Consider the following 19,079-nt stretch of genomic DNA (forward strand, 5'->3'; position numbering starts at 1 on the left):
CACGCACATACAGGCATGCACACATATGCAAACCATCCACACAGACTCCAGTGTATTCAGGTGAATGAACACATTGCCACAAGTAATTGGTGGGTGCTGCTACTGCTTGGACAACGATTAATGTGTGTCTTTGTGACTTTATTGATGTGAAGAGGGAGTAAAGCAAGTAGTGTTTTGGTTTTTACTGACGTGCCACATGCCTTAACAAGGAAAGAGAAAATGGATATAAAATTGAAAATGTTAAACACATTTTGGAACACAGCTCTGAAAATGAACATATGAATTTAATTTGTCAGAAACTTACATCTTTTTTGTGGTCTATATGCTAATTGTGTTAGAACACCCCCCCCCCCCCCAAAAAAAAAACAACAACAAAAACACTGCTTAAGTGCCTGTGGTTTACTTTTTCCATTGCAGTAGTTTCTGTATGACATAGCTCCATAGCTTCCTTTGCTTTTTCATGAAATAAACATCTGAAGAAGTTGTATAATCAATAATACAATGGAAATCACTCAAATACACGCACGTACAAACATCTGGACTCTTTGTTGATGTGTGTCGGTGGCGTTCCTTTGCTGGCTTGCAGCAGTGGGTGGAGGTTGGGGTGGGTCCGTTACTAGCGTGCAGTTGTGTGGATGAAAGGCCTTATGTGTGCATACATTTGTTTTTAGGGGTGGGGTAGAGGTTTGTGAACAGAATTCTGCTAAATAAATGTAGAGTCTCAAGTTGAGGCACGTGTGCGTTTTATGGTGCCATGTATATGCACAGCGGTATATACAGTATGTTTTACATTGTGTCTGGAGGGATATGTAAGTTGCCTATCTATATACATTGTGGTAAAAAGGACCCGGGTTCAAATCGGGCCTCGCCTGTCTGGAGCTTGCATGTTCTCCCCTTGCCTGCGTTGTTTTCTCCGGGTACTCCGGTTTCCTCACTCATTCCAAAAACATGCAGGGTAGAATTTAAGATATGATTTTGGACCGAGATACCGAGGGTGGAGGACATTAAATACTTGGTGTCAACAGTCCAGAGCAATGGTAAGTGTGGTCAGGAAGTGAAAAAACTGATTCTGCTAGGATGAAGGGCAAAGTTAATAAAACAGTGGGGAGGGCAGCCATGATGGACGGATTAGAGACAGTGGCAACTGGAAGCAGAGCTGGAGGTGGATGAAATTTAAGATATGATTTTGAGTTATTTCCGTTCATTACAATGGGGAAAATTTATTTGATATGATTGTTTTGAGTTACAAGCGTAGTCACACAACAAATTCAACTCATATGTCAAGGCACCACTGTATGTGAAAGTTTGTTCGTAGTCAGGAGAAGTTGCTGTATAAAATAAAAATACACACCAGTTTTAAGTTGGCTTTTATCAAGAAACTTAACCCCATGCAAACCTCACACTCAAGAGCTCACAGAAAGCCAACAATTAACCTGGAATTGACAATAATGTTTACTTTTTCTCCCTTTGACTAATGTACTAGATATGTTCAATTGTTTGACTATGTCCTTTATTTATTTTTTTGTTCTTGTTGCAGAAATATTTCAATCCGATCGACCCAGCCTGAGGAGGACACAGAGTGAAGAGACTCCCAGTGTTGCTGAAACCCAAACCAGGTTAGAATATACAGTGGATGCGGAAAGTATTCAGGCCCCCTTAAATTTTTCGCTCTGTGTTATATTACAGCCGTTTGCTAAAATCATTTATTTTTTTCCTCAGTGTACACACAGCATCCCATATAGACAGACAAAAATGGAATTGTTGGAATATTTGCAGATTTTATTAAAAAAGAAAAACAGAAATATCACACAGCCGTAAGTATTCAGACTGTTTGCTGTGACAATCATATATTTAACTCGGATGCTGTCCATTTCTTCTGATCATCCATTAGATGGTTCTACACCTTAATTGGAATCCAGCTGTGTTTGATTATACTGATTGGACTTGAGGCGGCACGGTGGACGACTGGTTAGAGCATCTGCCTCACAGTTCTGAGGACCGGGGTTTCAATCCCCAGCCCCGCCTGTGTGGAGTTTGCTTGTTCCCCCCGTGCCTGCGTGGGTTTTCTCCGGGCACTCCGGTTTCCTCCCACATCCCAAAAACATGCATGCTAGGTTAATTGACAACTCTAAATTGCCCGTAGGTGTGAATGTGAGTGCGAATGGTTGTTTGTTTGTATGTGCCCTGCGATTGGCTGGCAACCGGTTCAGGGTGTACCCCGCCTCCTGCCCGATGTTAGCTGGAATAGGCTCCAGCACGCTCGCGACCCTAGTGAGGAGAAGCGGCTCTGAAAATGGATGGACGGATGGATGGACTTGATTAGGAAAGCCACACACCTGTCTATATAAGACCTTACAGCTCACAGTGCATGCCAGAGCAAATGAGAATCATGAGGTCAATGGAACTGCCTGAAGAGCTCAGAGACAGAATTGTGGCAAGGCACAGATCTGGACAGGGTTGCAAAAAAAAAATAATCTGCTGCACTTAAGGTTCCTAAAAGCACATTGGCCTCCATAATCCTTAAATGAAAGATGTTTGGGATGACCAGAACCCTTCCTAGGGCTGGCCGTCCGCCCAAACTGAGCAATCGTGGGAGAAGAGCCTTTGTAAGAGAGGTAAAGAAGAACCCAAAGATCAGTGTGGCTGAGCTTCAGAGATGCAGTCGGGAGATTGGAGAAAGTTCTAGAAAGTCAACCATCACTGCACCCCTCCACCAGTGGAGCTTTATGGCAGATTGGCCCGACGGAAGCCTCTCCTCAGTGTAAGACACATGAAAGCCCACATGGAGTTTGCTAAAAAATACCTGAAGGGCTCCAAGATGGTGAGTAATAAGATTCTCTGGTCTGATGAGACTAAGAGAGAACTTTTTGGCCTTAATTCTAAGCGCTGTGTGTGGAGAAAACCAGGCATTGTTCATCACCTGTCCAATACAGTCCCAACATTGAAGCATGGTGTTGGCAGCATCATGCTGTGGGGGTGTTTTTCAGCTGCAGGGACAGGACGACTGGTTGCAATCGAAGGAAAGTTGAATGCGGCCAAGTACAGGGATATCCTGGACGAAAACCTTCTCCAGAGTGCTCAGGACCTCAGACTGATGACCCTAAGCACACAGCTAAAATAATGAAGGAGTGACTTCAGAACAACTCCGTGACTGTTCTTGAATGGCCCAGCCAGAGCCCTGACTTAAACCCAATTGAGCATCTCTGGAGAGACCTGAAAATGGCTGTCCACTAATGTTCACCATCCAACCTGACGGAACTGGAGAGGATCTGCAAGCAGGAATGGCAGAGGATCCCCAAATCCAGATGGGAAAAACTTGTTGCATCATTCCCCAAAAGACTCATGGCTGTATTAGATCAAAAGGGTGCTTCTACTAAATACTGAGCAAAGGGTCTGAATCCTTATGGCTGTGTGACATTTCAGTTTTTCTTTAATAAATCTGCAAAAATTTCAACAATTCATTTTTTTTTCTGTCAGTATGGGGTGCTGTGTGTACATTAATGAGGAACAAAAATGAACTGCAAATATAAATGGCTGCAATATAACAAAGAGTGGAAATTGAAAACTGTATCAGGCAGTTTCACTCCAAACCACCAGGAGCATTAGGTGCCAGGTACATTATTTCCTAGGATAAAAAGTCCGTGTGGCCTATTATTTTCTTATCAGACAGCAGCCGAGGTCCCCCCCATTTATGTAAACCCATTTAAATGTAGTGATGTTACGGGTTGTGCAGAGTCTTCGAGGCGTGTGTCGCGTAATGAAGGGGGCGTGTCCGCGAGGCGTTTATCGAGGCTTGCGTCATTTGGGGTAGGGGTCGGAAATGATGATGTCTGAAACTTCGCTGCCCGACTGTACCACGTGACCGCTTCAGGGCGTGGTTGAGAATTTGGCGCGACGTGTGACATTTTGACACAGCAATTTAGACTCCGTCAAGCAGCTCTGTGAAAATGTGGGTTTATGCCATTCTCCAAAGTTGACAAACACATTACAAAAGCTGCCATACTGCTACAGCTCAATAAATTATAATAGTGTCAAAAGCTTGTTAGTTAAGTCGTTCAATTAAAAAAGTGAAACTCATATTCTAGAGCTGCACCACACACACTGAAATATTTCATGATTTTTTATTTTTTTTTTTTACTCATGTATAATTTTTATGATTATAGCTTACAGCAAATGACAACTCCAAATTCACCATTTCGAGAAAACTAGAACATAATGTAACAAACTATTATGAAGCAATTGAATCATTTTTTTAATGTAGAATTTAGGCAGGAATTTGCCCTCTGAAGTGTTTAAGGGGCGGCACGGTGGACGACTGGTTAGAGCATCAGCCTCACAGTTCTGAGGTCCGGGGTTCAATCCCCCCGGCCCCGCCTGTGTGGAGTTTGCATGTTCTCCCCGTGCCGGCGTGGGTTTTCTCCGGGCACTCCGGTTTCCTCCCACATCCCAAAAACATGCATGGTAGGTTAATTGACAACTCTAAATTGCCCGTAGGTGTGAATGTGAGTGCGAATGGTTGTTTGTTTGTGTGTGCCCTGCGATTGGCTGGCAACCAGTTCAGGGTGTACCCCGCCTTCTGCCCGATGATAGCTGGGATAGGCTCCAGCACGCCCGCGACCCTAGTGAGGAGAAGTGGCTCAGAAAATGGATGGATGGATGGAAGTGTTTAAGGACTCTATATGTGAGAGTACTGAAATCAATTGAGTTTTCTACCATATTCATTTTTTTTTTAGCTGTGCCTGTACATGAGTACTATCATTTTGGAAACAGTTACGAAGAAATAATGCGTTCAAACAGTATTTAATTTCATGTCGACACAATATTTCGGCAAACATTTTTTTTGTTGTCATTCATAGTTGTTTCCAGGTGCCACAACAACCACCATATTGCAACGCATCACACATTATGTGAGCTAAGATACAGTTGCCTGTGATTATACACTTGGCCAGCAGGTGGTTTCGTGTGCACATGAAGCATCGAGAAATGGACCATTACTCGAACCAGTGGCCGAAGTGTTACGATGCTTCATGAAGCTTCATCTCGCCAGCACTACAGTGAACTAACTGCACAACACCTGCTATAATACAAAGAATAAATGACTAAAGTTATCCAAAAAAAAATGTCGTCGTCAGTGGTTCTCAACTGTTGTCAACCTGGCCCCGCAAAAAAATGTTTTCTTTGTTTAAAAATAGCCTCTGAAAACACATGTACAGTATGTTATGTTTTAAAATGCCATTGCAAAGTAGTTTGACATACCGCCAAAAGCATATTTCTTTCCATGACGCCCGCAAGCCAGAGGCTGAGCTGCACTGTATTTGTTTATGGAGTGAACTAGTGACTATAGAGCACAAGTGAGTCACATTTCCTGTCGCTTATCTAATATGTTCTATTAGGGAACTTGGTACGCCTCTCTTCTGTAATGGGGGGCAGAGAGGGGGCGGGGGGGAAGAATACAAATACGATCAAGGTAATGTTTTGGCCTCTGAGGAGCAGTGTGATACACGCAACGAGATACCCATTTGCAGTAACAAAGAAAGTAGAAGTCAATGAAGAATATATGCCAGAGAGTATTGTTATGTCTGTTTCTACGTGGTTATACAGCGTTTGTGTACAAATATTATTTATTTTGAGAGATAAGTTCCGCGAGTTCAATGCTAATTTTCGTAGTTTGTGAATGGTGTTTTTCATTTATTGTGTGTTACCTTTTGATAGCGATTTTCAGAATCCCCTGTCAATGCGAAACGAAGAAAGAAAATGACAGCTGTGATGTACTTGAATGTTCAATAGGTGTAATTATTTTATGTGAGTTTACTTTTACAGTGAACTTCAACTGGAGTGACTCTTTTAGTTTCCTTTTCTACTCTGACACATCACGTTGTCCCTCCTGCTTTTCCTCATCTATTTTCCTTTCACTTCCTTTCTCATGGAATTTGTATTTTCGTCTTTTTTTGTCCGTTTCAGAAGGAGCAACCGATACTCAGTGGGTGGTTTGCAGGGCACCTCCCCAGGGTCCTCCAGAGGGGTATCTCTAACTAACGGAGAGACTAATGTAGAGCAGGTTCTTGAACCAGGTTCTGCTGGCCATCATGATTCCTCCAAAATTAAAGTCAGCCCTGCAAACAGTACAGGTATGTGCACTATTAAACCAACATCCCATTTTCAAATGCTTTAAGGTCATTTTATTTTTTGACTGGGTAACAAACTGGTTTGACTGTTCGATATTTAATGTGCCTGTGATGAAATGGTCTGTCAGTAATGTGGATTTGTAATTAGACTTTACATATCACCAGGGGTGCACGTAAGGAGCGTGCGTGCAGAAAATATTAAAATCGGACTCTATTCAACTGTGTTGCTGTCCATTTGCGAACCAAGCATTTTGCAGTAGTACAGAGCATGGGTGCGCCGTACCCACCGTTGACGGTATAGATTTGGGCTCTACCGACCAATCAGGAAAACTCTTGTTGATGACGTCATCGTGTCTGTCTTAGTGTCAAATGGCTCAAGGACCTCTGACCAGAGAGCTCGAGGAGCTGCCAGAAATACGTCCATCCTCGCTGCTTTTGCGGGAATACTTGGCACTACGCTATCGCAGGGCTCGAGACTGGGACCAAATTGGTCGCATATGCCGCCCTTTTTTCAGTGCGCGCGAGGAAAACTTTCATCTGGGCGCACTTGCTTGAGTGCATGTTTTAATGCTCCCTTAACACAGTCTCATTATATTTGGCAGTGGTTGAAAGTCTCCGTCTTTTTCACTGCTTTATTTAGTCTCCTACACGCTATCCTTTCTGAAGAAAGAGCGCCTTCTCGTTATTAGGAAACGGCCAATGCGTGCGTCCGGGCCCCTCGCCACGGCGAGAGTGAGACTCACGTGCCGGAGCGGTCCCCTCCGTTGTCGGTCGAGGAGGTGCTGCCAACAAGGGCGCAGATAGTACTGGTGCCCACACAGATTCATAATGACATGATCCGTTCACCCCACTTTTTTAATCATCCCCTCTTCCCGAAGTTGGATCTCCAAGTCGGCGTGGCAGAAGAAAATTACAAGCCCGACATGGAATTCATGCTATTTGCTTCTCCTGAAAAACACTACCTGTCTAGTTCCATGTTTTGTTGTAGCTTTGTAAGGCAGGCAAGGCATTGCTGGCTCACTCAACTCTGGCCTTTTGTGTCACGAGCTTTAAAAATTCTAACTCAACAGAAATTGTGCACGTCACCCCACTCACTCCCCCCACTGTAAAACATGGTGTTTGTGCAACTTAAAGTAAAGTCACAATTTCCATGTAACGTTAAATGTACTTTGCTAGATCAGTCTGGTTGCATATACTCAACACTAGTTGAATTGAAAATATTTGTGGAAATAGTTTGAACCCTTCTTTTTTTTACTTTTACTTTGAGCCAACACGTAATTTTTATACACCGCGCGGCCAGCAAACAAAAACAAAAGCGTTTTTTAAAGAATGAAAACGTTTTTATGCTGTATGCACTATAGGGAAATCCTAATAATACTACTGTAGTGGCTAAGTCCAATTATTCGCCTCCGAGGGTTATAATAGAGGGTTACAGTAGACAGGCAGTGTTTGACGTGCTTGTTCGATTTTGTGAAACAAGTCCTTGATCGCCGTTAGCAGTCTTCCAAGTGCCGCATGGCATTCAAAACTGTCCAAATACTGTATGTTTCAACCATTCTATATAAGACAAACAACGTGCCGTCTTCTTGGTTAAAAACGCTTCTTTTTCCCCATGCTTTTTAGAGCATTACCACTTTTAAATCATATTTCTTGCACAGTACGCTGATTCAATTGTATTTTTTCCCCCCTTTTTGTTTTAAATGTTTATAAGCTGTTTTCTTTTCTTTGTTTTTAAATGCTTTTAATCATGTAAAGCACATTGAGTTACCTTGTGTTTGAAATGTGCTATATAAATCAATTTGCTTTGGTTTGCTTTGCTTGGCGGTCAAAAAACTATATGCACTTCCAATGGCTACACACGCCTCTAAACTAACATGTGAACAGATACAATGGGGGCATCTAGTGGTCAACTTGATGACCAACATGAAAATACACAAAATGGCCCTGACAACTACTTCTGTTATTAAAAATTTGAATATCATGTACAGTTTACATGTTATGTAAATGAGTTTATACACAAATGTGAACATTAGACATACTTTGCAATTGACATGAAGTTTTGGTGGTTGATAGCCATTCGAGACAAGGTTTCATTATGTATGACTCGTTTTGATCATGTTGTCATTCTGTTAACAGTTCATTATAGTTTAGCCATGATTTCAAATACAAATTCACCCTGTATTAAAAAAAAATAAAAATATTGAACTGTGTTGTCAACCAATACTGCCGATGAACTTCTTGTTCCCAGGAAATGATTTTGAATATATCATATCTCGAGTCACTGTCAATCTTTACTTCATCAAATTAAGACAACAATTCATCAGCATGCATGGTCTTGCTACCTCCCCAAAAAAGGGTGCGACCAAATCATGTGCTGGTGCGACCAACTGAAAAAGTTTGTTGCACCAGTGCTACCAGTGCAAAAGTTAGTGTAGAGCCCCAACATCCCCCGTACTCACGGCTGTGGTGTGCTTGAGCAAGACACTGCTACACCGAAATGCTCCCCGGGCGTTTCAGCTGCCCCCTGCTCCAGTATGTGCCACTAACATGTGTATGTGTTCACTGTGATGGGTTAAATGCAGAGAACAAATTTCGTGTGCATGCATGCATGCATGTTCATGACAATAAAAGGTGATTCTTCTTCTTCTGTATCTTGCAATTTTATCTGTCTGCAGTGTGCAGCATCTCCTTGCGGTTACGCCCACTCATGTGGTTACGCCCACTACAATTGGTTACGTGCCTACAAGGAGGCCATGTTGGGAAGGAAAACATATTTACGAGTTTGAAATGACAGATTGTATGTCAGTGGCTGAATAATTGCGTCAAAACCCTTTTTAATTGTTGTTATTGACTTTGGATTTCTGGATCTGAGAATGTTTCAAGAATTCAAAATACTACAATTACATGTATTTAATAAAGGCAGTTAGTCCTCAAATTATTTACTTATACAGGCACACAACAAGCAATCAAAACTTTCTGCGTTATATAATTTTCCAGACCTGCTGACCCTAATATGCTGTCCATATGAAGCCTGTAAAAAGTATTATTTTTTGTAATCTAAACTGCGTTGTTTTTGTAGGAAATTCATTGTAAATTTTACTGCTCCGACACAAACACTGTTTTTATATGATGTACAGCTTGTATGGAATGTACACGCTTTTTTTTTTTTTTGTAACTTCAGATATTCACACAAAAACATTAATCAAAAGAAAATGTATTTATTTTTTAATCAGTCGCCCCAGAAAGCAAAAAACAGTCCATAGAGCAGCATCCTCCCAAATTGTCGCCGTCGGACTGAAAACTGAGAAGTTCTCCTCTCTTTCCCCGTCCCCGAAAACCTTTTGTGTCTTTATAATCAGTATGACATTGGACACAGGTGGCATTGACAGGGGATTCTGAGTTTGTTCCTAAATTCAGGGGAGTACAGACTCCAGGTCATGACACCTGTTAACAAAATATTAAAATATATCTGTATAGTAGCACTCAGTCACTCACTGTGTAGCCAGTGAAGGTGTGCGTCATTCCGGAATGTCTCGTCTGACTATAATCCAAAAACGGGTGCAGGTCAGAACCAGCGCACGGATCACACAGTCCTCATCCTGAAGAACAGCTTCAATGGAGATAGTCCTCAAAATGTAATCTGTCAGCTGTGAACATACAGCGTACATTATAAATGAGCTCATGTCCAATATTAACCTCTTTGAACAAGGATAGTATCATAAAACAATTATTTATCAACATTTGGTAACTTTCAGATTTATTTTTGTTGTTTTCAGATTGTACAAATAGCCACATGATTCTCAGATAAAGAAGTATCAAGTGGGCACTCCGTGTAGATTTGTCTGATGAATAGCCAGTGAGTGTTTGTCATCAGTACATGTATGTGCTTCATCCCATAACTTCAAGACAATTAAATATTGATGCGTGCCTTAAAGATGGGACTGACTGAATTCTTCTCTCATATACGTATATGTATATCAGAATCAGAATCTTTATTTGCCAAGTATGTCCAAAACACACAAGAAATTTGTCTCCGGTAGTTGGAGCCGCTCTAGTACAACAGACAGTCAATTTACAGAACACTTTGGAGACATAAAGACATTGACAAAAAACAATTGTGCAAAAAGATGCAGAGTCCTCTAGCACTTAGAGCAGTTCGAATGACTAATATCGCAATAGTCCGGTGCAATGACCATTGTACAAAGGGGGCTGAGACTTCAAGCAGTGTATGCGGTTTAAAGTGACGAGTAGTGCAATAATCTGAGACAATGGTTGTGCAAATGCTACAGATACTCCTCAATCAGTGTGCAAATGGAGCAGATGCTACTCTGGCATGAGTGGCCAGTATATGCAAATAGTGCAGCATGGCGAGACAACTACAGCGAGTGCACGAGTAATACATAATTGGCCCCACAGAAATGTGACAACGAACTCAAGTCAAAAAATTGCCAGCTTGTTGTAATGGAATTATAGGTTAGCTGTTTAAGAAGTTGATTGCAAGAGGGAAGAAGCTGTTGGAATGTCTACTAGTTCTCGTTTGCATTGATCGGTAGCGCCTACCTGAGGGAAGGAGCTGGAAGAGCTGGTGACCGGGGTGGGGAGGGTCCGAGAGGATTTTGCACGCCCTTGTCTTAGTTCTGGCAGCATGCAAGTCCTCAAGGTTGGGTAGGGGGGTACCGACAATCCTTTCAGCAGTTTTGATTGTCCGTTGCAGTCGGAGTTTGTCCTTTTTTGTAGCAGCACCAAACCAGACTGTGATGGAAGAACACAGGACTGATTCGATGACCGCTGTGTAGAACTGTCTCAGCAGCTCCGGTGGCAGGGCGTGCTTTCTCATAAGTCGCAGGAAGTACATCCTCTGCTGGGCCTTTTTGAGGACGGAGTTGATGTTGGTCGCCCACTTCAGGTCCTGGGAGATTGTAATTCCCAGGAACTTGAAGGTCTCGACGGTTGACACAAGGCAGCTGGACAACGTGAGGGGCAGCTGTGGCAAAGGATGCCTCCTGAAGTCCACGATCATCTCTACAGTCTTGAGCGTGTTCAGCTCCAGGTTGTGTCGGCCGCACCACAACTCCAGCCGCTCCGCTTCCTGTCGATATGCAGACTCGTCACCGTCCTTGATGAGGCCGATGACAGTGGTGTCATCTGCAAACTTCAGGAGTTTGACAGTCTGGTTCGCTGAGGTGCAGTCGTTCGTGTAGAGAGAGAAGAGCAGCGGAGAGAGTACACAACCTTGGGGCGCCCCAGTGCTGATGCTGCGTGTGGATGAGGTGGCCTCCCCCAGCCTGACTTGCTGTGTCCTGCCCGTCAGAAAGCTGTAAATCCACTGGCAGATGGCAGGTGAGACGCTGAGCTGGAGAAGCTTGGATGAAAGGAGTTCAGGGATGATGGTGTTGAACGCTGAGCTGAAGTCCACGAACAGGATCCTCGCGTAGGTCCCTGGACTGTCGAGGTGTTCTAGGATGAAGTGCAGTCCCATGTTGACTGCATCATCCGCAGATCTGTTCGCTTGGTAGGCAAACTGCAGGGGGTCCAGCAGGGGACCTGTGACACTCTTGAGGTGGTCCAGCACGAGACGTTCAAAGGACTTCATGACCACAGATGTCAAAGCGACAGGCCTGTAGTCATTCAGACCCGAGATTGCAGGTTTCTTGGGGACTGGAATGATGGTGGAGCGTTTGATGGATGGAACTTCGCACATTTCCAGAGATCTGTTGAAGATCTGCTCCAGTCTTCACTCAGATCTGTTGAAGATCTGCTCCAGTCTTCACTCAGATCTGTTGAAGATCTGAGTGAAGACTGGAGCGAGCTGGTCCGCGCAGGCTTTGAGGCAGGATGGGGACACGTGGTCCGGGCCTGCCGCTTTGTTAATCTTTTGTTGTTTGAAGATGCGTCTCACATCCTGTTCATGGATGGTTAACGCAGAGGTCAGAGGTGTGATTGTGGTCGCGGGTGCGGCCGGGTGGGTGTGTGGTGTGAAACTGTCCTTTTCAAATCTGCAGTAGAAGGTATTCAAGTCGTTGGCTAGTGTGCTATTGTTCTCAGCTTGGGGGGATCGTCGCTTGTAATTAGTCAGCGATTGGAATGCATGCCAGACTGATTTAGAGTCGTTTGCGCTAAACTGTTTTTCCAATTTGCTGCATAGTTCCTCTTTGCAATGTTAATTTCTTTAGTCAGCTGGTTTCTAGCTCGATTATACAGGGCCCTGTCCCCGCTCTGATATGCGTCCTCCTTAGCTTGGCGAAGCTGCTTAAGTTTAGCAGTGAACCATGACTTGTTGTTGAATGTGCGAAATGATTTTGTTGGTACACAGACCTCTTCACAGAAACTGATATAGGATGTGACAGTGTCCGTATATTGTGTGCTGAGCACCGTGACGTCCGTACACCATTTTTCGTTGATATAGAGGCATATCCCGCCGCCCTTTGTTTTCCCCGATGATTCCATGTCGCGGTCCGCTCGATGAATGTGGAAGCCGGGGAGCATGACGCCGCCATCGGGTACAGCGTCGCAAAGCCAGGTCTCCGTGAAGCACATGGCCATGGAACGTCCGAAGTCTTTCCTGGTCTTTAACAGAAGATGAAGCTTGTCCATTTTGTTGGGTAGGGAGCGTACATTCGCGAGGTGGATCGACGTCTCCATGCGCCGAAAACCGCGGACGCCGCTCCGGTGAGTAACTCGGGGAAAAAACTGAGCGGATATTCAAAAGTTGATGACAGAAAGTCCGGAGTAGACTCCTTGATGGTTAGCAGGTCTCCCCTTGTGTAAGTGAGTCGTGTAAGAATCAGAATCAGAATCATCTTTATTTGCCAAGTATGTCCAAAACACACAAGGAATTTGTCTCCGGTAGTTGGAGCCGCTCTAGGACAACAGACAGTCAATTTACAGAACACTTTGGAGACATAAAGACATTGACAAAAAACAATTGTGCAAAAAGATGCAGAGTCCTCTACCAGTTCGAATGACTAATATCGCAATAGTCCGGTGCAATGACCATTGTGCAAAGGGCGCTGAGACTTCAAGGAGTGTATGCGGTTTAAAGTGACGAGTAGTGCGATAATCTGGGACAATGTTGGTTGTGCAAATGTTACGGATACTCCTCAATCAGTGTGCAAATGGAGCAGATGCTACTCTGGCATGAGTGGCCAATATATGCAAATAGTGCAGAATGGCGAGACAACTACAGTGAGTGCACGAGTAATACATAATTGGCCCCACAGAAATGTGACAACGAACTCAAGTCAAAAAATTGCCAGCTTGTTGTAATGGAATTATAGGTTAGCTGTTTAAGAAGTTGATTGCTAGAGGGAAGAAGCTGTTGGAATGTCTACTAGTTCTAGTTTGCATTGATCGGTAGCGCCTACCTGAGGGAAGGAGCTGGAAGAGCTGGTGACCGGGGTGGGGAGGGTCCGAGAGGAATTTGCGCGCCCTTGTCTTAGTTCTGGCAGCGTGCAAGTCCTCAAGGGTGGGTAGGGGGGTACCGACAATCCTTTCAGCGGTTTTGATTGTCCGTTGCAGTCGGAGAACCCAGACTCTGCTTCTTCATGGGAAGGCGTGTCGGCGGAATTGAGGAGGTCTTCGAAGTATTCTCCCCACCAATTCACAACGTCCCGAGTCGAGGTCATCAGCGCCCCATCGCCACTATACACAGTGCTGATGGTGCACTGCTTCCCCCTCCTGGGACGCCGGATGGTGGACCAGAATTTCCTCGAAGTCGTTCTCCATGGCCTCATTCCGCTTGGCCAGCCGGTACCCATCACCTGCCTCAGGAGTCCCACAATCCAAAAAGGCCTGATAGGACTCCTTCTTCAGCTTGGCGGCATCCCTCAGCGCTGGTGTCCACCAACGGGTTCGGGGATTTCCGCCACGACAGGCACCGACTACCTTACGGCCACAACTCCAGTCGGCCGCCTCGGCAATAGAGGCGCGGAACATGGTCCACTCGGACTCAATATCCCCCGCCTCCCCAAGGACGTGGGTGATGTTCTGCCGGAGGTGGGAGTTGAAACTCCTTCTGACAGGGGATTCTGCCAGACGTTCCCAGCAGACCCTCACAATACGCTTGGGCCTGCCACGTCGGACCGGCATCTTCCCCCACCATCGGAGCCAACTCACCACCGGGTGGTGATCAATTGACAGCTCGCTCCTCTCTTCACACGAGTGTCCAAGACACGCGGCCGCAAGTCCGATGACACGACCACAAAGTCGTTCAAAGGTGTTTCTGGGTGTTGTTGATAAATGGCTTTTGATTTGCATAGTCGAGTTTCAAGTCGCACTTACGATGTAGCGCCGAACTGTATTTTCTGAAGTGTTCCTCACCCCTTGTGGTGATATCCTTTACACATTGATGTCGGTTTTTGATGCAGTGCCGCCTGGGGGATCGAAGGTCACGGGCATTCAATGGCATGTTCGGCTTTGCCGCTTACATGCAGTGATTTCTCCAGATTCTCGGAAGCGTTTGACAATATTATGGACCGTAGATGATGAAATCCCTAAATTCCTTGCAATTGTACGTTGAAGAACATAGTCCTTAAACTGTTGGACTATTTACTCACGCACTTGTTCACAAAGGGGTGAACCTCGCCCCATCTTTGCTTGTGAATGACTGAGCAATTCAGGGAAGCTCCTTTTATACCCAATCATGGCACCCACCTGTTCCCAATGAGCCTGTTCACCTGTGGGATGTTCCAAACAGGTGTTTGATTAGCATTCCTCAACTTTCTCAGTCTTTTTTGCCACCTGTCCCAGCTTTTTTGTAACGTGTTGCAGCCATAAAATTCTAAGTTAATGATTATTTGCTCAAAACAATCAAGTTGATCAGTTTGAACATTAAATATCGTGTCTTTGTAGTGTATTCAATTAAATATAGGTTGAACATGATTTGAAATTCATTGTATTCTGTTTTTATTCAACGTCCCAACTTCATTGGAATTGGGGTTGTAATAAAGCATTTGGTGGTGTTGGATGTATGCTATCATCCATCCATCCATTTTCACACCTTGTATTGAGCATCATATGAATTGATGTTGATAAAGAAATAATAATACAAAATAGCATATTTTTGCCCAACTACAATTGTCAACAATAAAAGTTCGTAAAATTGAAGTTTTCGTTTGTGTTCCCTGTGTCATCTCAGAAAAAGTAGAGCTGGAAACCAGCCTGGTGCGTCACATGCATCCACCATTGGATCAGTCCGACGCAACCAGCAGCAATTCGCTGGATCAGCAAGATGGCCTGGGTTCGGTAAGACCAACGGAGATTGGCCCGGCTCCCACTTCCAGTGCAGAGCAGGCGAGCGACAACACCACAGAACAACAGTCTAGCGCACTCCCCACTGGGTAAGATTGAGTGTGTTTGTGCATGCAAAAATTAAAAAGTGAGTCATCTTTTATTCTACATCATTAATTTGATCAGAATATATTATTTGTAATCAGTAATTGTATATACTATACATACTGCAGCGTAGCCCTTATAGGTGAAGCTTTTCTGCATCTGATCGCACGTTCCCCTCCAAAACCATTGTAGAAACGAGGCTAATCCCCTTAATTTTTCTGTAGACTAAAAATTTATGGGTCAAAATAAGGTAAGAGTCCAAGGGATAAACAATTGAGCTTTTGTTTTAAGGTAATTAAATCTGGATTTGATGCAGATTCTTGAAAAATCAGACTGTGTGATTTTTCTGGATTTATTTTTTCTCATTTTGTCTCTCATAGGTGAGGTATACCTATGATGAAACATTACAGGCCTCATCTTTTTAAGTGGGAGAACTTGCACAATTGGTGTCTGACTAAATACTTTTTTGCCCCACTGTATGTATGAACATGACCACATTGAGCAGGTAATTTCTTTCTTGATGCTTTAGCCTTGGAATCATGTTGCTAAAATCCTAACCTTCATCTCATCAGTCTGTTAACCTTTCTCACAGAATTATTGGGTTTGTCTCAGTACTTTTTGACTTGTCTCTTTTTTCCCCAGCATGTCCTTCATCTTCGGTTTATTAATAAATCTGTACTTTTGTTCATGAAGTCTTACGCAAACAGTAGATTGTGATGCAGTCACTCCTGTCCGATGTACAGTGAGAGGAAAAAGTATGTGAACCCTTTGGAATTTATTAAATCTCTGCATAAAATGGTCAACGTGGTCTGATCTGCATCTAAATGACGAGGATACTGTAAATAAACAGTCTGCTTAAACTACATTTGTAATACTACACGAACAATTGTTTTCACATTTTTACTCTAAATATCATGTAAACATTCACAGGACCGGGAGGAAAAAGTAAGTGATTTGGATTTAATAACGGTTGACCCTCCTGTGGCAGCAATAAACTCAACCTGTAGTTGCAAATCAGACATGCACAACGATCAGGATGAATTTTGGAGCATTCCTCTTTCCAATACTGTTGCAGTTTAATAGGATTCCTGGGATGTCTGGTGTGAATTGCTCTCTTGAAGTCATACCGTAGCATCTTTAGGACTTTGCATATAAACTTGTATAAACCCGGAATAGTTTACAAAAGTATCCCTAAAAGTCTTGTTGTTCATGTTCATCAGTCCACAGTTTTCTCGTATGTCAAGGCACAAGACAAATTGTCTATAAAAGAAGAAAGCTCTGCACTGTTGCTTCTCATCCAAGGAGTGGCTGTTTTGTAAAGATGCCTGCAAGAGCACAGCACAGAATGCTCAATGAGGTTAAAAAAAAAAAAAAAGAACCCTGGAGCGTGTCATCTGAAGACTTACAAAAATCCCTGTCACATGCCAACATATCTGTTGACAAATCTACCATACTTAAAACATTCAACATTTTGTCGCCTTATTTGCAACTCTCATAATGTTTCTGTCATCAACTACTGCTGTTTTACTTGCATTTCCCATTTGTTTTCCATTACTTTCTACACTAGTGTTTTCTTTCTTCTTTAGAACATTCCAACTGGTTGCAGTGGCCATGTATGGCCAGTGTTTGTGGAATGCCTGACTATCTTCTCTCAGCTAAACGGCTCTCTCGGTTTTATGTAGGTTACACGTTTGTACAAATGAGAACAAGCTAACTACATTTTTGTCATTTTATAGGAGAATGATTTAAAGAACCTGTAAAATGAATTCACAGATTTGTTTCAAAATTCATGATGAATATTTGAAGATGATTGCTGAAATCATGTGCAAAGACTGAGAACCATACAATACTCAATTGTGGAAATAATAGCGTTAAGTTGTTTTTCCACCATTTCAGTTCCCTTTCTTCCACTATATAAGAACTTGGCCAACTGCGTTCACATCAGAGGTTATCCGGCACAATTGCGAGTTAGTCACTGTAGTTATTACTTGTCCCATTTCTACCACTACAGCATTCAGTAAGTTAGCTAGCCAGCTATGCTTAAAACCCGAAAATGCATCTTCCGTGGATGCCACAATTTACAGAAATGCTCAGTGTCGTTATTCAAATGCCCAAGTGTTCTGTATTTTGTTTTTCAGGCTCCTATAATATGGTGCAACGCATTGTGGGTAACTAAGGAAGTATGTCCTCGAATGTCTGTCATGTAGTGTGAGCTGCAGGATGAATAACGAGTGCCGCCGTGTTTACAAAACGGTTACATTTCCCTGAAGTGGACCCACATAGCGACACAACACCAAGCAAGGAGATGATGCCGTGGAGAAGCCTGCTGCCCGTCCATCGGCAAAGAGGAGCCCCGGTTGACTTGCAAGCTAACTGGTGGCAAGCGCTTCTCGTCATGGCATGGGGAGTCCCACGACGATACAGTGGGACAAAAAAAGTATTTAGTCAGCCACCAATTGTATAGGTTCTCCCACTTAAAAAGATGATAGAGGCCTGTAATTTTCATCATAGGTATACGTCACTTATGAGAGACAAAATGAAAAAAAATAAATAAATAATTCAGAAAATCATAGTCTGATTTTTAAAGAATTTATTTGCAAATTATGGTGGAAAATATGTATGTGGTCAATCACAAAAGTTCATCTTAATACTTTGTTATATACCCTCTGTTGGCAATGACAGAGGCAATGACGTTTTCTGTAAGTCTTCACAAGGTTTTCACACGCTGTTGCTGGTATTTTGTCACATTCCTCAATGCAGATCTCTAGAGCAGTGAAGTTTTGGGCTGACGCTGGGCAATACAGACTTTCAGTTCCCATCGAAGATTTTCTATGGGGTTGAGATCTGGAGACTGGCGAGTCCACTCCAGGACCTTTAAATGCCTCTTACGAAGCTACTCCTTGGTTGCCTGGGCGGTGTGTTTGGGATCATTGTCATGCTGAAAGACCCAGCCACATTTCATCTTTAATGCCTTTGCTGATGGAGGGAGGTTTTCACTCAAAATCTCACTCTACATGTCCCCATTCATTCTTTCCTTTACACGGACCAGTCGTCCTGGTCCCTTTGCAGAAAAACAGCCCCAAAGCAGGATGTTTCCACCCCCATGCTTCACAGTAGGTATGGTGTTCTTTGGATGCAACTCAGCATTCTTTCTCCTCCAAACACGACAAGTTTTTACCAAAAAGTTCCCTGCAGTTTGCCTATCGAGCGAACAGGTCTGCGGATGATTCAGTCAACATGGGACTGCATTTCATCCTAGAACACCTTCGACAGTGCAGGGACCTACGCGAGGATCCTGTTCGTGGACTTCAGCTCAGCGTTCAACACCATCATCCCTGAACTCCTTTGCTCCAAGCTTCTCCAGCTCAGTGTCTCGCCTGGCATCTGCCAGTGGATTTACAGCTTCCTGACAGGCAGGACACAGCAGGTGAGGCTGGGAGAGACCACCTCATCCACACGCAACATCAGCACTGGGGCACCCCAAGGTTGTGTCCTCTCTCCGCTGCTCTTCTCTCTCTTCACGAATGACTGCGCCTCAACGGACCCGTCTGTCAAACTCCTGAGGTTTGCAGATGACACCACTGTCATCGGCCTCATCAAGGACTGTGACGAGTCTGCATA

General features: G+C 43.7%; 1 protein-coding gene across 5 annotated transcripts in view; it reads left to right on the forward strand.

Moving 5' to 3' along the window:
* wwp2 (WW domain containing E3 ubiquitin protein ligase 2) overlaps nt 1–19,079 on the forward strand; it is a 118,569-nt gene that overhangs the window by 26,674 nt on the left and 72,816 nt on the right. For all 5 annotated transcript variants that reach the window (XM_061775243.1, XM_061775246.1, XM_061775247.1 and 2 more), the window contains 3 exons: nt 1,538–1,616; nt 5,962–6,128; nt 15,262–15,463. In XM_061775243.1, the coding sequence (XP_061631227.1) occupies nt 1,538–1,616; nt 5,962–6,128; nt 15,262–15,463 (448 nt within the window). The remainder of the gene's footprint in view (nt 1–1,537; nt 1,617–5,961; nt 6,129–15,261; nt 15,464–19,079) is intronic.

This window comes from Phyllopteryx taeniolatus, chromosome 5 (genome assembly GCF_024500385.1).
Source record: "Phyllopteryx taeniolatus isolate TA_2022b chromosome 5, UOR_Ptae_1.2, whole genome shotgun sequence".
In the NCBI taxonomy this organism is placed as follows: domain Eukaryota; kingdom Metazoa; phylum Chordata; class Actinopteri; order Syngnathiformes; family Syngnathidae; genus Phyllopteryx; species Phyllopteryx taeniolatus.